The sequence below is a fragment of the Phacochoerus africanus genome, chromosome 2 (assembly GCF_016906955.1).
Source record: "Phacochoerus africanus isolate WHEZ1 chromosome 2, ROS_Pafr_v1, whole genome shotgun sequence".
Taxonomy (NCBI): Eukaryota; Metazoa; Chordata; class Mammalia; order Artiodactyla; family Suidae; genus Phacochoerus; species Phacochoerus africanus.
In genome coordinates this window covers 109,338,970-109,360,738 of record NC_062545.1, presented here as the reverse complement: position 1 = coordinate 109,360,738, position 21,769 = coordinate 109,338,970, and the positions used below count along the sequence as shown (strand labels likewise).

Sequence of the window (21,769 nt, the reverse complement as noted above, 5' to 3'; positions counted from 1 at the left end):
TCCCTCACATGAAACACACCAAGGACACCACATGAAGGAGCCCAACCTCCCAAGCCACAGTCCTTCTCTTCTTGAGGGCCTGGAAAGGCCACAGGCCACAAAGGTTTAGGGCAGCTAGACGACACCATCAGGAGAAAAGCAAGGTCCCGTTTGGGTGCTTAACTCTGGGTGCAGGGACTCTGAGCCCCCAGCCTGAGCACAGAAAACCAAGAACGAAACCTAGGTGGGGCGGGGAAGGTACTACCCCTGCTGCATGACCCTTGGCAGGTCATGTCCCTCCAGACTCAAGTCACACAGAAGATGGCAGGAAGGAGAGGCCACATGGGCTCTAAGGCCCGGGTCCCCTGGGCTTCCTTCCCCCTGAACTCCCGGCACCTGTCCTCTAGCCTTGCCCTCCCAATGGCCGTTCACAACCCGTGGAAGCAAAGGTCGGAGAGCGGTTACTTTGCATAATTTTTTTATTTTGCATTTCATATATTATCCAGTTTCACATTCTCACAGGATCGGCAATTACAACAGCCACCTCGTCTCCCAAGTCTGAAAACGGCAAGACAGCCCCAGCTGCGGTCCAAGGCACAGCACCGATGTGCTCACAAAACAAAAAAATTGCACAATTTTTCCTTCATTTTCCCTAAACTAACAGCTGACGCTAAGGCTCACTGCTAGAGAACGGAAACCCTTTTCTTCTTCATGCCTCCAACTAAACGTTAAACTTAACTGACAGGGCAGACAAGGTCTCTTCAATAATTAATCGCACACACACACGAAAAAATCCTTTATGATGCATAAATATTTTGTTACACAGGGTACAAAAATACTTTAACTTTTTGGTTGGTTTTGAAGTTTGGAAAGAATGAGGAGTCATGGCAGGGGGCGGGGGTGCAGCGTGGACGTAAGCAAAATGGGCCCATCTGAGGAGGAGGAAGCAGAGGACCCCAATTTGAAATGACCACAAAAAAAATGCTCTCTCTCGGCTGGGTGGTCCTTCCTGTTCAGCCTGGAAGGGTGGGGTGGGGTGGGGGGTGGGCGGGCCGGGCTGCAGGGCTTGGTCCTCACTGAAGCAGGGTGGGTGCCTGGGAGGGGTGTGGGGAGGGGGCGGGGGATGATGAACCATAGTGGTCAGGATCTGTTGCTATGGTGACACAATGTGAGAACAAACTGTACACTCACATATACACAAGTTGAAGTGTCTTAATTCATGCCAGAAAACATGCAAAATTAAATGCCTCGTTGCTCTGAGGTGGAGCTATGGAAGCAAATTTGGCCTGGAGGTCGGGCCTTGCTCAGTCCCAACGAGGCCTCTGAGCTGGGCCAGGGTGTCCCAGCGAGAAGGCCCCGGAATCCTGCTGCGAGGCCTTGGAGAGGGGCTCTGGGGCAGGATGGGCTGAGGAAGAGGAGAGAAAGGGAACAGGAAAGAGTCCACTGAGTCAGGCTTAAAATTCACAGTCTTTGGCGGGAAGCAGCATCTCTGCACGGCCGCCTGGGGGCAGTGGGAGTTTAAGGGTGGCTTCCTCCCCAGCTGTGGTGACAAGGCCTGGAGGGAGGGGAGAGAGGCCATGAGCTGAGGGGTGGGGCTGGACTGGAGTCGAACCCAGGTCCTCCCCTGGTGAGGAGGCTGCAGGATGGGAGGAGACGGGGCAAACCAGCCAGAGTGCCCCAGGCACAAGCTCGGGCGGGGGAGTAGCACCAGCAGGTCCTGGACTCGGGCAGAGGAACCACGACCCTGCGGAAGCCAAGCTCTAGGCCACTCTCAGTCCCAGCCCTCCGGGCCAGCACTTACGGAAGAACTAACAGAACTGGCGATATTTCCATCCTTGCTGGGTGGTATCAGAGGAAGGGTACCAGCGCACCTGCAAGAGAAGCCAACGTCAGGAGCTAGCTGAGCAGTCCTTTTTTTGACAGGGGAGCCCGGGAAACGTGGCTTTCAGTGCCCCTGTGCTGGTTCTGTCACTGACGAAGGAGGTCAGGCCAGTTACTCACCTCTGGGCATCAGTTTCTTCATCCTGAAAATGGGAGAGTGCCACCTGACCTGCCTCCTCTGCAGGATGGGGGTTCAAATGAGAGCTGGTTACGAGGGTGTTTACAACTCCACTGAGCCCGCCTGTACCGGGTGGAGTCCTGGCAGCCAGGGGCACTGGCCCAACAGCCTGCCCATCCCCCTTAACTGGGGGAGTGCAGATTCCTAAGGAGAATGATGCTAACACATTCTTGCTCCACTTCTTGGGTCTCAGTGTCCTCACTAGCTACAGGACAGAGAAGATTAAGTCACAGGGTGTCCACAAGGATCAGGTAAGAGGGAATGTCAAACCACATTAGAAACCAAAGTCACCGTGGTCTCTAAGGGGTAGGACTCCCAGATGTTGGTCCTGTCCTGTGTGATTCAAGGAAGTCACAGATGTGACCCAGCCAACAGCCATCCCCACTGCCCCACTCCGACTTCACCCTTCCTGTTCCCATTACAAGCCTCCTAGGCCTAGGGATTTGTCACCTACCAACTGAGCCCTCCAGTGGAGGTCTGGCAGCTACCTCGACCCTGGTACTTGCTAGATGGCTCCCCCACCACCCTCCAGCAGTAGCCCCAAAGCAGGATTCCCAGAGCTGGGCCAGGAAAGGACACACACCCCCTTCCCCATGAGCCAGTCGTCTGGATGGTGAGCTGTGTTGGGTGCCAGGCCAAGACTGCAGGGAGGCTGCCTGTCCCAGTTACAGACGGCACATCTGCCCTAGCTGAGTGGCTGCCTGGGAGGGGTGGGGGCAGGGCATCACAGGGCCCCAGGGAGTGGGTGGGAGAAGAGCTCAGAGGTGGGAGCCCAGGTTCTCTTAGGAAAGGAAGAGATGGCACAGGAGCAGGTGTGGAAACCCTGTAGCAGCTGGGCCTACAGAAAACCCCACTGAGGAGCTCCCTGGTGGCTCAGCGGGTTAAGGATCTGGTGTTGTTACTGCTGTGGCAGAGGTTGCTCCTGTGGTACGGGTTCAATTCCTAGCCCTGGAACTTCTGCATGCCATAGGTGTGGCCAAAAAATAAAACTCCCTTGAAGTTGGAGCAACTGGACCTAATTACCCACTTGGCTGCCAGGAATCCCTGTCTCTGTAAGCAAAGAAGATATCACTGAGCAACACCAAGATATCTGGAGGCTCATGGAAGCTTCCTGAACTTGCTCCTGTGCTCCTCCAAACTCTAGGTGCTGCTTCTTTTTGTTTGTTTCTTTTTGGCCACACCCACAGCATGTGGAAGTTCCTGGGCCAGGGATGGAACCTGCACCACGGCAGTAACCTGAGCCGTTGCAGTGACCAATGCTGGAGCCTTAACCCACTGTGCCACAAGGGAACTCCTTTAGGTGCTATTCTGTATAGCACAGGACTCTGACCACCACATGCTCAGCAGCAAGTTGGCAGTGGGTTACTCCGAGAAGCCAGGACACTGGCACATTGGACCAGGTTTTGGGCCACCTGACCAACACTGAGCTTCAGAAATGTGGCACTACTGTCATCAGCACACAGCTGGCCTGTGCTGCCAGGACACCGTGACTAAGCCACACACCACACAGAAAGGGTCAAGAGCCTCTGCTCACCTTGGAGCTGTTCGGCCTCAGAGGCCACCTTATTTTCTCTCCTGTCTGCTAAACATCTGGGAGCAGGTCCCTCCCTTCCCGGCTGAGAGATGAGTGGGAGGAGGCAGTGGGCTGCCATCTCGGCGAGAAGTCCAGCTGGACACCAGAGTTCATTCCCCAAGAGAGGGACGACAAGGAAACCAGCTCTACTGCTGCCAGACGAGCCCGTGGCTAGTCCAGCTCAGGGAAGTTGGAGGGGGGCCTGATCACCACCCTTCACCCAGCCCCCCTGGAGGAAGCGCCTGGCAGGCTGGGTGCCCTGTAGGGGTGGACGAGAGGAGAGCACTCAACTAGGGAGGGACCCTAGAGGACTCCGACCCATCCTCTTCCACCACTGGCTGCTTAGGGGCCTGCAGCAAGCCTGCTCCATCCAGTCCGCTCTCTCCACGGTGCTGTAGCTCGGGGTCCAGAGCGGCAGCTCTCCCAACAGCCTGAGATGTGCTGCCACCTCCATCTTGGGGAGAAAGTAGAGGAAAGCCTTCATTTCTGAGTTCAGGAGGGTTGTGCCACAAAGGCGGACAGAATACACTGAAAGGGCTGCATTTCCACTCTCTTCAGAGGCTTGGGATAGGCTGGCAGTCCAGGTCTTGTAAAATGCATGGTCCCTTCCTGCCCCAGCTCAGAAGGGAGACCCCCAGCTTGGGGGTCATGGCCAGCACAGCAGGGAGTGAGTGGCTGGTCCCCTCTGGGCCTCCAGTTGTTCAGAGGGGGTTTGGGGGCCTTAAGAGGCCACCTCACAGGGACAGGCCTGTGGGCGTCTAGACTACAGCTCTGAGAGGGGCAGCATCACAACAAAGGGGTGGGGGCACAAACTCGGTCCTCTCTCGGAGCCTGGGACTGACTGAAAAGATACACCACAAGGTAAGAAAAGGGATGAATCCACGAGAAGTAACTTGAACAACCAATAAACACAGGAGCCTCCTCCCTCATCACCAAGTCAATCAAAACAATAGCCAGTCTTACTTAACCCAGACCAGCAAGTCTACACTTTGACCTTGTAATAGTTCTAGGAATTTATGATAAGGAAAACAAGTAGGACAGGTGCCCAGAGGGGTGTGAACAAAGGTGTCCATGGCAGCACTACCTATCAGAGCAAAAAATTGTGTAAACAACTTAATTTGCCATCTGCAGGAAGCTAGACACAGATACAACGGCAGCTGGCCAGGCATCCAGAATGTAGATCTGCATTTACTGACACAGAAGCACACCCTAATACTGAAGTTTTAAAAAGATTCAAAGTGTTATTTTTTTTCTTTTTAGGGCCACACCTGTGGCATATGGAAATTCCCAGGCTAGGGGTCCAACCAGAGCTACAGCTGCTGGCTCACACCACACCCACAGCAACACAGGATCCGAGCCACATCTGCAACCCACACCACAGGTCATGGCAATGCCAGATCCTTAACCCACTGAGCGAGGCCAGGGATCGAACCTGTGTCCTCATGGATGCTAGCTGAACCACAACAGGAACTCCCAAATGGGTCATTTCTATAAAAGGTTCATACTTATGGATTTACTTAAACACCGGTGTCCAACTCCCTCCCAAGTCTAAGGACTAGAAGTAGTGATATTCTGGCAAGCAGGATGATAAGCAAAGGGAAAAGAGAAAAAGCTGTCTTTTCCTTCCTGCAAGCGCAGACCTCTAAAAGCTCATGCTTATGAAGCACTTGGCATGTGCCAGAAGCTTTTCTAAGTAGTTCTCATACACTAAGTTCCTGTAATCCTCAGAAAAATCTGATGAAGTGGATGCTGTTGTCACTTCCATTACACAGATAAGAAAACAGAGGCAGGGCCATTCATCTAACTTTAAGGTCATCAGTAAGTGGCTGAGCCAGTGTAAGGGGGGCAAAGGGCCACAGTGAAAGACTCCCAAGATCCTCAGGTTGATACGAAAAAAGCCCACACTGGAAGGACCCTGGGGTGCAACAGGACATGCAGGATCCCTGCCTTTTTTTTTTTTTTTTTGGTCTTTTTAGAGCTGTATTCACAGCATACGGGAAGTTCCCAGGATAGAGGTCAAATAGGAGCTACAGCTGCCGGCCTGCACCACAGCCACAGCCACACTAGATCCAAACTCTGTAACTTACACCACAGCTCACGGCAACACTGGATCCTTAACCCACTGAGAGAGGCCAAAGATGGAACCCGTGTCCTCGTGGATACTCGTCAGGTTCACTATAGCTGAGCCATGATGAGAACTCCCCAGGATCTCAGCTTTTAGGCCACCATCCTCATAGGCCAGATCCCAGTATGCCCCTGCCACCTACACCCTCTGAAAGAAGACAATGCTATCAAAAGGTCTGGCAAGATAGCCTCGTGCCAAGAAGAGCAGGACTGAACCAAGCCCCTTCCTTCCTGCAGGTCTCGTCCCTGCAGCCACATGAGGACATCTCAGCCTACGGAGACCTACTGCCAAAAGACATGAGGTCAGGGTGTGCATGTTGGGGTACAGAGAGGAAGGGCCGGTTTTCTAGCCCCTTCTATTAGCTGCTGCTTTCTCTCCCAGTCGCCCTCCCCTCCCCTGCCACCAGGGGCAAAAAAACACAAGAGTACTGGTCCTTTGGGTTCAGAAAAACCCCCTTAAGATCAGTGTCTACTTTTTTCATCTAGGCATTTTCAGCCTCCATCTCTGGGGCAGCACTACTTATATGTAATGCTTTCAAGGAGTTCCTGTTGTGGCTCAGTGGGTTAAGACCCTGACTAGTATCCATGAAGACACAAGTTCCATCCCTGGCCTTGCTCAGTGGGTTAAAGGATATGGCATTGCCACTTAGCCTTGCAGAGGTCCAGGACAGACACGCATTTGGCCCTCGCACGGGCAGATCCCCCAACTCCTCCTGCATCAGCTTCTAGTTTCTGTGAGCTCTCCCTCCTGGCTTCTCATTCCCTTTAACTCCTCGTCCTTTTCTGACGCTCCACCCAGGAGACTCTGTCCTCTCCGTTTCAACAGCCAGGTCGTTCTTCCTGAGCCTCAGCTCCCGCTCACTTTAAGAGGAGAGGCCAAGGTAGGCTTGCCCCTCACCCCAGCCCCCCTGTGCTGCCTGGCACTGCTCTGTCACTGCCACACAGGCAGGGGCAGTATCTGACCACCTGCTTATCTGCCTCTCGGGCGCCTGGTGTGATACTTGGCGAGCACAGAGCCCTCCTGGCCCTGGTGTCCTCCCTGCCTCTGCCCAGCAGTGCTGGCTCCATCTCTTCCGAGCCAGCACCATTCATAGTGGAGCACCCAGGATCGACCAGCACAAGGGCACACACTCATCGGGCACCCCTGATGCTCCAGGTACAATTCAAGCACCTTGCGTCTTAACATTTAATTTTCATGACAACCTGAGGCACATAATACTCTCCTTACTTTTTCAGATGAGTTAAAAAAAAAAAATATCCAGACAGAAATCTCTCAAGCTTTCTGAAGTCCATCACGAGGAGACAGAGCAGGCGGGCTGGCTCCAGAGACCACCCTCAGGTCTATCACCACAAGCAGAATTGGCACAGCCCACTCACGGGTGTTCACGGGACGGTGGAACCACAGGGGTCCCTCAGCACTGAGCATTCTGCCACTTGTTCTTGACGAGACCTGAACGGCTTATCCTCTCCTTCCCCTCCGTCAGATCCCAAACCCTAATGGCACAGTCATACCAGACAGCAGTTCTGCAGCAGCTCTGGGGCCCCAGGTGGCCCGTGGCTGGATGGAAATGAAGCCTGGCCAACTCAAAGCCTTCATTCTCCCCCTTCCTGCTTCTCCCCCAGGCAGGCTTACCTGAGTATGGAGGGTGGCGGCGGCAGCAGCAGTGGCAGCTGGGTATGTGAATGCAGCATGTGAGATTACTGGGGTCAGCTCTGTGGTGTACAGAGGGTAGGGGGCCCAGGCCTCGGGGGATGCAGGGATCAGAGCGGCCCCCATCAGGTCATCTGCAATGGAGACAACAGCTGCCATCATCAGAACACTGGTCCCCCCTTGTGCCACCCCACTCCCAACAGAGAAAGGGACCCAGTGCTATGGTTGAGTTCTGAGGCCAGGGTCCCCTCAAGGACCCCAGAACCAGGAAAGAAGCCACAGTAACTAGGCCAGAGTTGGTGAGCATCCTGTAGGCTTCAACAAATCCTCAGATGGGCTTCTGCTAATCTCAACCAAGAGGGATCAGAGAAGGCTTCACTGACAGCTCAGGAGCTCAGTCTGAAGTCCGGCAAAGGCTGCAGGGGAGCAAGGAAGCACGGGACCCACAGGGATGGGTGACGGTGGATGCAAGAAGCTCCTGGAAAGAGGGACTGATTCCCTTGCTGACAATCCCAACGTCGCAATGCCATTCACTGGGCCCCCAGCTCAGCCAGGTAAAGGGTGGCAGCTGGCCACTCCAAGTGCCACTCACAGGGGTCCCGAGCGATGAAGTGTGCTCCTAGGGCGGGGTGAGTGTTGGTAGGATTTGGTGTAGCCATTAGCTTATTCTTGGCCATCTTGGTGTTGGCTTTGGCAAACTCTAGCCTCAGGGTCTGCGGGTTCTCAGGATCAAAGCGAATACCCTACATGAGAGGGAAAGGAAGGGAGAGGTTTAACTCTGTAAGACCCAGACTGTCCACTGCAGTGGGTATGGAAAGGCCCCAGAAATGACTCAACCTGAAAGACTTGCCTGCACAGGGGCTAGACAGGAAACAGGCTGCCTGGGCCTTGTGAATAATGGCGTTCGGTACAGTGCAGCCGGAGATCGTGCACCGAGACAGGTGGGGAAGGTACATCTGTGTGGGGACCCTTTCCTTGGGTGTGGAGTGGGGGAAGGTTTGCAGAAGATGGAACAAGGGTACCTGACGCCTAGAGGTCTGGGGGTCAGAGGAGGGCCTGTTCTCCATCTACTCACATTCAACGCATTCTTGGCTGCTTCTGCTCCTGCCCGGCTGTCAAAGATCACAAAACCAACAGGCTAGTAGGAAAAAGAGAGAATACCCTTGCATCTCTCCCAACATTTCATCTCCCCCTCAAACAAAACAAAATAACACAGAACAAAAAATATGTAAGACTAGTCCATCGCCTCCCTATATCCAGTGGAACAGCAGAAGGAGGTTCCTGGGTACCAAAACCCTCCCACTCAGGCACCACACGATGAGAAGTGATGCTGATGGTGCTTTATCCCACTTCGCTAAACATCGGCCTTTCAGTAAAATCTTGTGTTGTTGTTCGTGCATGCAGGTATTTAAGAGTAAGTTCCAGTGTCTTCCCCAGCAAGAAAGGGGACACCAATGTATCAAGGGCAGGGAAGGCTCCAGGTTCAATCAAGGGAAAACAGGGGCAAAACTTCTCCAGGAGGTCCCGACATGGCTCAGCGGTAATGAACCCGACTAGTATCCATGAGGACACGGGTTTAATCCTGGGCTTGCTCCAGTGTTGCCATAAGCTGCAGTATAGGTCGCAGATGAGGTAAGAAAAAAAAAAGAGAGAGAGAAACAAAATAAAATCCTTAAAAACACAAAAACAAAAACTTCTCCAACTTAATTTTGCCAGGGTTCAGTCCAGACCCCAAATGGTCCCTGAAGGCTCTGGGCCCAGGACTCCTGGCATCAGGAGCCAGAGTATAGTCACCAACTGTGTGGTCCTCAGCCTCCAAGCCCTGCTGTGGCTTCTCAAGAGCCAGAGAGGAAGGACCAGCAGCTGACTGGGAAGCAGGGTGGACTCGCAGAGGCCACTCTTTCATCAGCCCAGGAAAGATTCTGGATGACAGGGGGCAGGTCTCAGCTGGCAGGTGCCTCAGGAATGAGGCAGAGAACGGGCTCAGTTCCGAGCTCAGCAGTCGGTCTGGGCTGGGAGGAAGAAAATCCTTGCAGAGAAATTACCTGTCTCGATGTGAGCTTGATCAGGGACCCTTCATACCCCTGCAGAGAGAGTTGGTCATTAACAGGGAAGGTTGGAAGCCTCTGTCGTGCTACCCTGGCCGCCCCTGAGAGCAGCCCCACCTTTCCCCAGCTCACACTCTTCTCCCCGCAAGGAGACCCATGCTGACCTCCACCACTGCTAAGCACGTTTGGCCCTTGCATCCCTGATCACACGGCTTAGCACATGGGGTGGGCATCATGTGGTAAGCAGTCATCGTTTCATGCAGAAATTCCCCTTTGCTCCACTATTCTGTAATCCGAAGGTGCAGAACCTTACCTTTTTAAGTTTTCTTATCTGCAAACACTACACTGAATCTCAAAAATTCCTTACATGGCAAATTCTATGGAGAGTCTACTGTCTCTACTTTACAGATGAGAAAACAGAGGCTCAAAAGGGCCAAGGAATTGACAGAAAGCAACATGTGGATTAGCAGAACCAGGACAGAGAGCCAGGTCTGCGATCCGCTTCTCGTGGTTTCCTGCTGCCCCAACCAGGTCTGTGATTCTTTCCTGAGGCTTCTGCTTCATCCTAGGTTCTGCCCATGGGTGGCTGGGTCCAGACTCACCTTGAATGGCCTGAAGAGCAGGTAGAGTTCTCTGGGTTTGATGTCCACAGGGAGGCCACTGACAAACAGTGTCCGGACCTGGGGACAGAGACCACAGTGGTCAGGGCCAAGCTGACAGAAGAACAAAGGATGACAGCTCTTCCTTCAGGAAGGAACCAGAATTCTTCCAGGGCTGAAGGAAGAACTAGGGATTTCCTAAGCCTCCTTTGGAGGCTGAGGCAAGTGAGCACCCAGAGTTTCACAGCATTGAACTTTTCAAAGCCCTCCTCTGGACACTTTTCTTTCTCGGGGTTCACCCTGCAGGTGTCACAATAAGTACTTGCCTTTGCACCTCTGTCTGCTACCGAACAGCTAAAAGAGAGCCCTGTTAAACAGGAGCAGAGACCAAGGACTCCTCTGAGGCCTGAAGAAAGAGCTAGGGTATTTTTCTTCCCAGAAATGCACACGTAGAAACCCAAAAGATGCCCGTGGACCCCTGGTAGACAAGCTCTATCTGGTCTAGGGAAGAGGCAAAGATGTTAACTCTAGGCCCTGAAGCAATTTCATCAGAGGGCCCAGCGCTTTCACATCCATCTCCTTTGGCTTCCTGTGCTAGACGTAAGCTCCTCAGGGGCCTGGAATGTCTGGCCTTTCTGCCCAGCTCTCAGCATGGTACTATTACCAAATGTTGACTTAATAAGGCACATGGGGAAGGAGTCAGAGATGGAACAATGATGCTAGGTTTTGAAGAATTAGTAGGATGTTGCCAGCTGTAAGTGAGGCAGGGGATACTCTAAGTTAGGAGCCTTGCCTTCAACACAATTCTAAGTTGGTGGTGCGGCCAGGTCTAGACACAACCGTCCACCCTGTGACTCCTGCCAAGGCTGACTACACAAAAGGTGGGTGAAGTCCAGGAGAGGGCTGGTGGGAACACTTTCCTAACTCACCCCTGCTGGTTAAATGTTGCCAGTACCCAATGCTCAACTAGTGAGGCCAGATCAGCCAATAATTCTACCAGGGGAGGGAAGGCTTTCTATAGTATATCCACTAAAAATACATGTTGACCTTGTGCTTTCCTGCATAAGGAAAAACCTGGAAGAGCAGAGCTCCCCCACACACTTGACTCCTGTTTTGAGTCGCATCTCATACCACTAAGCCAAATGTAGGTCTTCTCAACTCCTCACTGCCGACCCAAGAACAAGTGTATGTGCCTCAGCCTGCCCATCATGGAGTCAGGCCATTCCTGAAAGCATTTAGATGTCCTAATGTGGGGCCACATCCCCTCCCCCCAGAGGCCCTAGAGAACTTCTTCCATGATCTAATGATGGCCTGCAGAACAAACCCAGGCAACAGACTTTTTGGAGACAATGGCTTCAATCAGAAACCAAGGGCACAAGGGGGGCAGACATCAGAAGCAAGAGAGGCTACAACTCTACTGTCTGCAAAAAGGAGACCACACCAAAAATCTCTACAGAAGAAAAGGCAGAGAATTATGACTCAGATAAGGAAGCAAGAAAACCCCCCAGGAAAACAGCCGAGTGATCTGGAGATTACCAACCTCCATGACAAAGACTTTGTAGACTGATGATAGTAACGATGATTCAAGATCTTGGAAATAAACTGGAGGTGAAAACAGATAAATTACAAGAAACACTGAGCAAAGAAATAGAAGATTTAAGGATTAAGCAAGTAGAGATGCAAACTACGACAACTGAAATAAAAAATTCACTAGAAGCAACCAGCAGCAAAATACGGGAAGCAGAAGAACGAATTAGTGAGGTGGAAGACAGACTAGTGGAAACCACTGATGTGGAACAGAAAAGAGATAAAAGATGGAAAAGAAATGAAGACAGTCTACAAGGACTCTGGGATCATGTTAAACATCCAATATCCGCATTATAGGGGTGCCAGAAGGAAAAGAGAGAAAGGTGAGGGAAAATATTTGAAGAGATAATAGCTGAAAACTTCCCTAACATGGGAAAGGAATCACTCACTCAAATCCAGGAAGCACAACAAGTACCATATAAAATAAACACAAGGAGGAACACCCTGAGACACATATTAGTCAAACTGACCAAAATTAAAGACAAAGAGAAAATACTGAAAGCAGCTAGGGAAACGAAACAAATAACATAAAAAGAAACCCCAATAAGGTTATCAGCAGATTTTTCAGCAGAAACTCTGTGGCCAGAAGGCAGTGGCATGATATACTCGAAGTGATGAAAGGAAAAAACCTCCAACCAAAATTACTCTACCCAGCAAGGCTCTCATTTAAATTTGAAGGAGAAATCAAAAGCTCTACAGACAAGCAAAGCTAACAGAATCCAGCACCACTAAACTGGCTTTACAGCAATTACTAAAGGACCATCTCTAGGTGGAAAAGAAAAGGTCACAACTAGAAACAAGAAAATTACAAATGACAAGGCTCACCAGTAAAGGCATACATATAGTCAAGGTAGGAAATCATCCACACACAAATATGCTACCAAAATCAGAAATCCTGAGGAGAAGAGGGTACAAATGCAGGACACTGGAGATGCACCTGCAATTAAGAGACTAACAACTTAAAAACAATCATTCATACACACACACACACACACACACACACACACACACACACTCCTACATCAAAACTTCAGGGTAACTGCAAACCAAAAATCTACAATAGATACACACACAAATAAGAAAAAGCAATCCAAATACAACAAGACAGTTAATAAAATGGCAATAAGAACATACATACCAATAATTACCTTAAATGTAAATGGACTAAATGCCCAACCAAAAGACACAGACTGGCTGAATGGACATAAAAATAAGACCCATATATATGCTGTCTTCAAGAGACCCACTTCAGTTCTAGGGGCACATACAAATTGAAAGTGAGAGGATGGAAGAAAATATTCCATGCAAATGGAACTCAAAAGAAAGCTGGAGTAGCAATACTCATATCAGACAAAACAGATCTTAAAATAAAGATTATAAGAGACAAAGAAGGACATTACATGATGATCAAAGGATCAATCCAAGAAAAAGATATAACAATTGTAAATATATATGCACCCAACATAGGATCACTTCAATATAGAAGGCAACTGCTAACAACCTTAAAAAGAGAAACTGACAATAACACAATAATGCCAGGGGACTTTTAACACCCCACTTACAGCAATGGACAGATCATCCAGGGAGAAAATCAACAAGGAAACACAGGCCTAAAATGACATATTAGACCAGATGGACTTAACAGATATTTATAGAACATTCCATCTAAAAGCAGCAGAAAACACATTCTTCTCAAGTGCACAAGTAACATTCTCTAGGATTGATCACATTCTGGGTCACAAATCAAGCCTTGGTAAATTTAAGAAAACTGAAATCATATCAAGCATCTTTTCTGACCACAATACTATTACGAGTGGAAATCAATAACAAGGAAAAAAAATTACAAAAAACATAAACACTTGGGAGACTAAACAACATGTTACTAAACAACCAAAGGATCACTGAAGAAATCAAAAAGGAAATTAAAAAATACCTAGACACAAATGAAAACAAAGACACAACAATCCAAAACCTATGGGATGCAGGAAAAGCAGTTCTAAGAGGGAAGTTTACAGCAATATAAGCCTACCTCAGGAAACAAGAAAAAGCTCAAATAAACAAGCTAACTTTACACCCAAAGCAACTAGAGAGAGAAAAACAAACAAGACCTAAAGTTAGAAGGAAAGAAATCACAAAAATAAGAGCAGAAATAAATGACACAGAAAAGAAGAAAACTATAGAAAACATCAGTAAAACTTGGAGTTCCCATCATGGTGCAGTGGTTAAGGAAACCAACTAGGAACCATAAGGTTGTGGGTTCGATCCCTGGCCTTGCTCACTGGGTTAAGGATCGGGCGTTGCTGTGAGCTGTGGTGTAGGTCATAAACGCAGCTCAGATCCCGCGTTGCTGTGGCTCTGGCATAGGCCGGTGGCTACAGCTCCGATTAGACCCCTAGCCTGGGAACCTCCTTATGCTGCTGGAGCGGCCCAAGAAATGGCAAAAAGACAAAAAAGAAAAAAAAGAAAAAGAAAGAAAACATCAATAAAACTAAAAACTGGTTCTTTGAAAAGATCAACAAAATTGATAACCCTTAGCCAGACTTACCAAGAAAAAAGAGAGGACTCAAATCAATAAAATTAGAAATGAAAAAGGAGAGGTTACAATGGACATCACAGAAATACAAAGGATTATAAGAAACTAATACAAGCAACCACATGGCAATAAAATGGACAACCTAGAATAAATGGACAAATTCTTAGAAAAGTACAATCTTCCAAGACTAAACCAAGACCAAACAGAAAACATGAGCAGACCAATCACAAGTACTGAAATTGAAACTGTGATTTAAAAACTTCCAATAGGAGTTCCCATCATGGCACAGCGGAAACCAATCCAATTAGGAACCATGAGGTTGCGGGTTCTATCCCTGGCCTCACTCAGTGGATTAAGGATCTGGTGTTGCAGTGAGCTGTGGTGTAGGTCGAAGATGTGGCTCGAATCCCAAGTTGCTGTGGCTCTGGTGTAGCAGGCAGCAACAGCTCCAATTAGACCCCTAGCCTGGGAACCTCCATATGCAGTGAGTGCAACTCTAAAATGACAAGACCAAAAAAAAACAAAAACTTCTAACAGAAATTCCCATTGTGGTGCAGTGGCAACGAATCCAACTACTAACCATGAAGGTGCAGGTTCAATCCCTGGCCTTGCTCAGTGGGTGGGATCCAGCGTTGCTATGGGCTGTGGCATAGGTTGCAGACCTGGCTCATGTCCCACGTTGCTGTGGTGGCTGTGGTAGAGGCCAGCAGTTGCAGCTTTGATTAGACCGCCAGTCTGGGAACCTCCATGTGCCTCAAATGTGGCCCTAAAAAGCAAAAAACAAAACAAACAAAAAAAACTTCTAACAAACAAAAGTCCAGGACCAGATGGCTTTACAGGCTAATTCTACCAAACATTGAGAGAAGAGCTAACACCTATCCTCCTGAAACTATTCCAAAAAATTGCAGAGGAAGGAACACTTTCAAACTCATTCTATGAGGCCACCATCACCCTGATACCAAAACCAGACAAAGATACCACACACAAAAAAAAAAAAGAGAGAAGAAAAGAAAATTACAGACCAATATCACTGATGAACATAGATGCAAAAACCCTCAACAAAATACTAGCAAACGAAATCCAACAATACATTGAAAGGATTGTACACCGTGATTATGTGAGATTTATCCCAGGGATGCAAGGATTTTTCAATATCTACAAATCAATCAGTGTGATACACCACATTAACATCTGAATAAGAAGAACCATATGATCCTCTCAACAGATACAGAAAAACCTTTTGACAAAATCCAACATGCATTTCTGATAAAAAACCCTCCAGGCACAGAGGGAACCTACCTCAACATAATAAAGGCTATATATGACAAACCCACAGCTAACATCTTTCTCTATGGTGAAAAGCTGAAAGAATTCCCTCTGAGGTAACCAACAAGACAAGGATGTCCACTCTCACCACAACTATTCAACATAGTTTTGGAGGTCCTAGCCATGGCAATCAGAGAAGAAAAAGAGATAAAAGGAATCCAAATTGGAAAGGAAGAAGTGAAACATCACCGTTCGCAGATGACATGATACTATACCTAGAAAATCCTAAAGATGATACCAGAAAACTGTTAGAGCCCATCAATGAATTTGGTAAAGATGCAGGATACAAAATTAATACACAGAAATTGACTGCATTTCTATATGCTAACAACAAAAGATCAGAAAGAGACATTAGGTCTAAAGGCAGCAAGGGAAAAACTAAGTGTTAATTATAGGGGAATCCCCATAAGGCTATGAGCTGATTTCTCTATAGAAACACTACAGGCCAGAAGAGAGTGGCAAGATATATTCAAAGTTCTAAAAAAGAAAAATTTGCAGCTTAGAACTACCCAGCAAGGATATTATTTAAAATAGAAGGAGAAATAAAGAATTTTTCCAACAAACAAGAGCTAAAAGAGTACAGCATGTTCCCACGGTGGTGCAGCAGAAACAATCCGATAGGAACCAAGAGGTTGAGGGTTCAATCCCTGGCCTCGCTCAGTGGGTTAAGGATCCAGCATTGCTGAGAGCTGTGGTATAGGTCGCAGACATGGCTTGGATTCCGAGTTGCTGTGGCTCTGGTGTAGGCTGGCAGCTACAGCTCCAATTAGACCCATAGCCTGAGAACCTCCATATGCCATGGGTGTGGCCCTAAAAAGGACAAAAGACAAAAAAAAAAAAGTACAGCAATACTAAACCCTTTCTATAAGAAATACTGAAAGGGCTTCTCTAAATTAAAAAAAAATTTTTAAAAAGTAAGAAGAAATAGGATGGAGGAAATCACAATTGGAAAGCAAGCCAGTATACAGATCTAAAAAGGCGGAAAAACCTATTTTCAAAACCCTATTGTAAAAGTGATGATAAACACAAGAAACACAAGGACAAACATGAAGATGTTAAGAAAGGACTTCAAAATCATAAAACATGGGGAAGGAAAGTAACCAAATCTAGACTTTTCTTTTTAAAGTGTTTGAGCCTATATGACTATCAAGCTAAAGCAAGCAGATAGAGGAAGGGGCTAACTTACTTAAAAAACAGGGCAACCACAAATCAAAACCAAACATTTCATTCATGAAAACTAAAAAGTACACCAGCATAAAATAAGTGCAAATCAACCAACCAAAAAAAAAGAAACAAAAGAGAAAAACTTTCCTTGAAAAAGACACATGCACCCGCATGTTCATTGAAGCACTATTCATAATAGCCAAGAGAGGAAAACAACCTCAAGGTCCATCAACAGATAAATGGATTAAGATTTGGTATATATGCACAATGGAATACTACTGAGCCATAAAATGGAACAAAATAATACCATTTGCAGCAACATGGACAGAACTAGAGATTCTCATACTAAGTGAAGTAAATCAGAAAGAGAACAGGAGTTCCCATCGTGGCACAGTGGTTAAGGAAACCAACTAGGAACCATGAGGTTGCGGGTTTGATCACTGGCCTCGCCCAGTGGGTTAAGGATCTGGCGTTGCAGTGAGCTGTGGTGTGGGCCGCAGATGTGACTCGGATCTGGTATTGCTGTGGCTCTGGCATAGGCTGGAGGCAACAGCTCCAATTAGACCCCTAGCCTGGGAACCTCCACATGCCTTGGGCGCAGCCCTCAAAAGACAAAAAAAAAAAAAGAGAGAGAGAGAAGAAAGAGAAAGAAAAATACCATATGATATCACTTAATCACTTATATCTGGAATCTAATATGTGGTACAAATGAACCTTTCCACAGAAAAGAAACTCATGGACTTGGGGAACAGACTTGTGGTTGCCAAGGGAGAAGGGGAGGGAGTGGGATGGACTGGGAATCTGAGGTTCATATATGCAAACTATTTCATTTGCAATGGATAAGCAATGAGATCTTGCTGTATAGCACTGAGAACTGTTATCTAGTCACTTGCAATGGAGCATGATGGAAGATAATGTAAGAAAAAGAATGTATATATATGTGTGTGTGTGTGTGAGAGAGAGAGACAAAGAGACTGGGTCATTTTGCTACAGTAGAAAATTGACAGAACGCTGTAAACCAAGTATAACAGAAAAAAAAATTGTTAAACCCCCTCCCAAGAAAAAGAAAAGAAAGAGACATTAGCAAAACAATCCCATTTACCATCACATCAGAAAGAATAAAATATCTAGGAATAAACCTACCTGAAGACACAAAAGACCTGTATTCTGAAAATTATTAAGATGCTGATGAAAGAAATCAAAGATGATGCAAACAGATGGAAAGAAATACCATACTCTTGGATTGGAAGAATCAACATTGTCAAAATGACAATACTACCCAAGGCAATCTACAGATTCAATGCAATCCCTATCAAATTACCAAGGACATTTTTCACAGAACTAGAACAAAATATTTCCAAGTTCGTTTGGAAGCACAAAAGATTGAGAATAGCCAAAGCCATCCTGAGAAAGAAAAACGGAGCTGGAGGGATCAAGCTCCTTGACTTCAGACTATACTACAAAGCTACAGTCATCAAAGAAGTGTGGTACTGGCACAAAAACAGAAACAGAGATCAGTGGACTAGTATAGAAAGCCCAGAATTAAACCCATACACCTATAGTCAGCTAATCTATGACAAAAAGAGGCAAGAATATACAATGGAAAAAAGACAGTTTCTTCAATAAGTGGTGGTGGGAAAACTGGAGAGCTACATGTAAAAGAATGAAATGAAAACACTTCCTAAAACCATACACAAAAATAAACTCAAAATGGATTAAAGACCTACATTTAAAATATATGTATACACACACATGACCTAAATGTAAGACAAGATACTATAAAACTCTTAGAGGAAAAAATAGGCCAAACCTTCTCTAACATAAAACCATAGTAAAATCTTCTCAGATCCAGCTCCTAAAGTAATGACAATAAAAACAAAAATAAATGGGACCAAATTAAACTTAAAAGCTTTCGCACAGCAAAGGAAACCTGAAAAGACAACCCACAGAATGGGAGAAAATATTTGCAAATGAAGTGACTCACAAGAGATTAATCTCCAAAATTTATAAACACCTCCTGCAGCTCAGTACCAAAAAAACAAACAATCCCGTCAAAAAATGGGCAGGGGAGTTCCTATCCTGATGCAGCAGAAATGAATCCAACTAGGAACCATGAGTTTGAGGGTTCCATCCCTGGCCTCGCTCAGTGGGTTAAGGATCCGGTGTTGCTGTGAGCTCTGGTGTAGGTTGCAGCCATGGCTCAGATCCTGTGTTGCTGTGGCTGTGGTGTAGGCCAGCAGCTGTATCTCCGATTGGCCCCCTAGCTTGGGAACCTCCATATGCCACAATGGCAGGAGATCAAAACAGACAATTCTCCAAAGATGACATACAGATGGCAAAAAACACATGAAAAGATGTTCAACATCACTAATTATTAGATAAATGCATATAAAAACCACTATGAGGTACCACCTTACACCACCCAGAATGGCCATCATCAAAAAGTCCACAAACAATAAATGTTGGAGAGGATGTGGAGAAAAGGGAACCCTATTACACTGTTGGTGGGAATGTAAACTGGTGCAACCACTATGGAAAACAGTATGGAGATTCCATGAAAAAACTAAAAATAAGAATTACCATTTGATCCAGCAATCCCACTCTTGGGCATCCATCCAGAGAAAATCATGACTCGAAAAGATACATGTACCCCAAAGTTTGTTGCAGCCCTATATACAACAGTCAAGACATGGTAACAACCTAAATGTCCATCAATGGAGGAGTGGATAAAGAAGATGTAGTACCTATATACAATGAAATATTACTCAGCCATAAAAAGGAATGAAATAATGACATTTGCAACAGTATGGGTGGACTTGGAAATTATCACGCTAACTGAAGTTAGTCAGTGAGACACCAACGGTCATATGCTCTATCACTTATATGTGGAATCTAAAAAAAGGATACAATGAACTTCTCTGCAGAACAGATACTGAATTACAGACTTTGAAAACTTAAGGTTTCCAAAGGAGACAGGCTGCAGGGTCGGGGGGGTGGGCTGGGTGTTTGGAATGGAAATGCTATAAAATTGGGGAGGGGGGTTGTTTTTTGTATTTTTAGGGCCGAACCGTGGCATAATGGAGGTTCCCAGGCTAGGAGTTCAATCAGAGCTATAGCTGCTGGCCCACGTCACAGCCACAGCAACTCAGGATCCAAGCTGCATCTGTGACCTACACCACAGCTCACCACAACGCCAGATCCTTAACCCACTGAGGAGGTCAGGAATCGAACCCGCAACCTCATAGTTCCTAGTTGGATTCATTTCTGCTGCGCCATGATGGGAACTCCCTAAAACTGGGTTTTGATGATCGTTGTACAACTATAAATGTAATAAAATTCATTGAGTTAAAAAAAAAAAAAAAAAAGGAATCCAGGGCAGTTAGGCAAAGTTACACCCTATACCCAACACACACACATACACAGACACAGACAAGCAGACAAACAGACACACATACACACTCACTCCAATGAACACACAGGTCAACAACAGAGCCAGGAATGGCAAAGGAAACCAGCCCGGATAGATTCTTGTAACCAGTGCACCACCCCCACCCACACAGGAATGGCTCCCAGCCCATGCCTGGTAAAGAACAAGTTAACAACGGCTTCCTCCCTCCCAAGTTTTTGCCCACAGAATCCCTTGCCAGTTAGGACACCTCCCCCCTTGGGGATGCCTGTCCCCACCACACACGCCTCCGCTCCCAGGCCTGGGGTGAAGGTTCTGTACACCTCATGGCCCTTGGCAGCTCTGTGTCCCTGTATACACAGCTCTCAAGCCCTGCCCTGTTTCAGAAGCACCTGGGAGGGGCTGGACAGCCCACGGTCCAGGGTGGGCCCTAAGTGGAGCTTTAGACTCCAGAGCAACCATTCTCTAACCCCTCTGCTCTTTGATGGAAGGCCTTTTATCTACATGCAAACCCCCAAACAGAATGGATCACTCAGAGGGTCACACAGCTCGTTTTTTAAAGGCAGCAGGCCTGGGACACAAACCCCAGGTCTCCCTCCCCACTACTCACTCAGGCTTGCTTTTGGTACTAGGACTTGGGTGCCCAGCCCACCACCAGAGGATGGGCTGAAAGAGAACACATGGCCAGGGCCCTGTTGGATGGGCCCAGATCAGTGCTGCTCCCTCCTCCCGGGGCAATGGGACATGCTCTGGGTCAGAGATGCAGAGCCAGAGCCGCCCCACAGACTCCTCTGCCTCAGTTCTCCCCAGGGGCCACCCATTTCACCCCAGCTAATTTTAAATGCTTCCTCAAATGGCTCCTTTCTGGCCAGACCTCCCTGGAGGCCTCCTTAAATAGAAAGTTCTCAGCACAAAGTTTCCTGCTTAGGGCAAGGGAAGGGAGTGAGTACCGGGGTTTTTCCCCCTCATTCCCAGCTCAGATCCCTGGTCTCCAGCCTTCTCCTCATTGCTAGATGACCCTTTTCCTCTGCTTCCCATCTTTTAGGTTCTAAAAACTACCACAGAGATCCCATCCTGTCCCTAGCCATCCCTCAGGAAACAAGCTGAGGTCAAGGCAGGTATGGTTAGATGGTAGGCCCCGTCTGCTGGGAGGCTGAGTCACAGGGAGCCTAAATGCTCTCCTTGGTTCTTACTTCACTCTGGATGCCATGGCCGATGGTATGCCCTCCGCCTATCACCTCCTGCAGACATGGCAAGCGAGGCCCGGAAAGGGCTCACGCAGCTTGGGTCGCCAAGAAGCACAGCTGGGTAAAACCCAGGAACCTCGACTCAGCCATCTGTGCCAATAATCTGGCTGTGGGGACAGAGGGAGCCAACTCGGGCAGCAACATCAGCCCATGGATGGGTCAAGTGCTGCCACATCTGTTCTGTAGCCAGTCCCCTCCCTGGGTGCCTATTTAGGATGAAAGCAAAGTGGGAGTAACTAGAAGCATGAGCTTATTAGCAGGCTGGCTAACTACATGCTGAGAGAAGAGGTTCCAGAGCCCCCCTACCCACCTGCGTCACATTTATTTATTTACTTATTTATTTTTCTTTTTAGGGCCACACCTGAGGCATATGGAGGTTCCCAGGCTAGGGGTCTAATCAGAGCTGTAGCCACCGGCCTATGCCACAGCCACAGCCACACCGGATCCTTAACCCATTGGAGCGAGGCCAGGGA

At 47.7% G+C, this 21,769-nt stretch overlaps 1 protein-coding gene across 3 annotated transcripts in view; it reads right to left on the bottom strand.

Moving 5' to 3' along the window:
- Nucleotides 1-440: 440 nt before the first annotated feature.
- The window catches only part of RBPMS2 (RNA binding protein, mRNA processing factor 2), a 35,854-nt gene continuing 14,525 nt past the window's right edge, over nt 441-21,769 (bottom strand). Inside the window, exons 2-8 of one of the 3 annotated variants that reach the window (XM_047765850.1) lie at nt 10,037-10,114; nt 9,432-9,470; nt 8,462-8,524; nt 7,979-8,129; nt 7,369-7,520; nt 1,781-1,850; nt 441-1,534 (exon numbers count right to left, since the gene is read on the bottom strand). In XM_047765850.1, coding sequence (XP_047621806.1) covers nt 1,788-1,850; nt 7,369-7,520; nt 7,979-8,129; nt 8,462-8,524; nt 9,432-9,470; nt 10,037-10,114 — 546 coding nt within the window. In that variant the 3' untranslated portion in view covers nt 441-1,534; nt 1,781-1,787. Of the gene's footprint in view, nt 1,851-7,368; nt 7,521-7,978; nt 8,130-8,461; nt 8,525-9,431; nt 9,471-10,036; nt 10,115-21,769 lie in introns of all 3 variants that reach the window. The other 2 variants (XM_047765860.1, XM_047765841.1) reach the window with 2 other exon arrangements.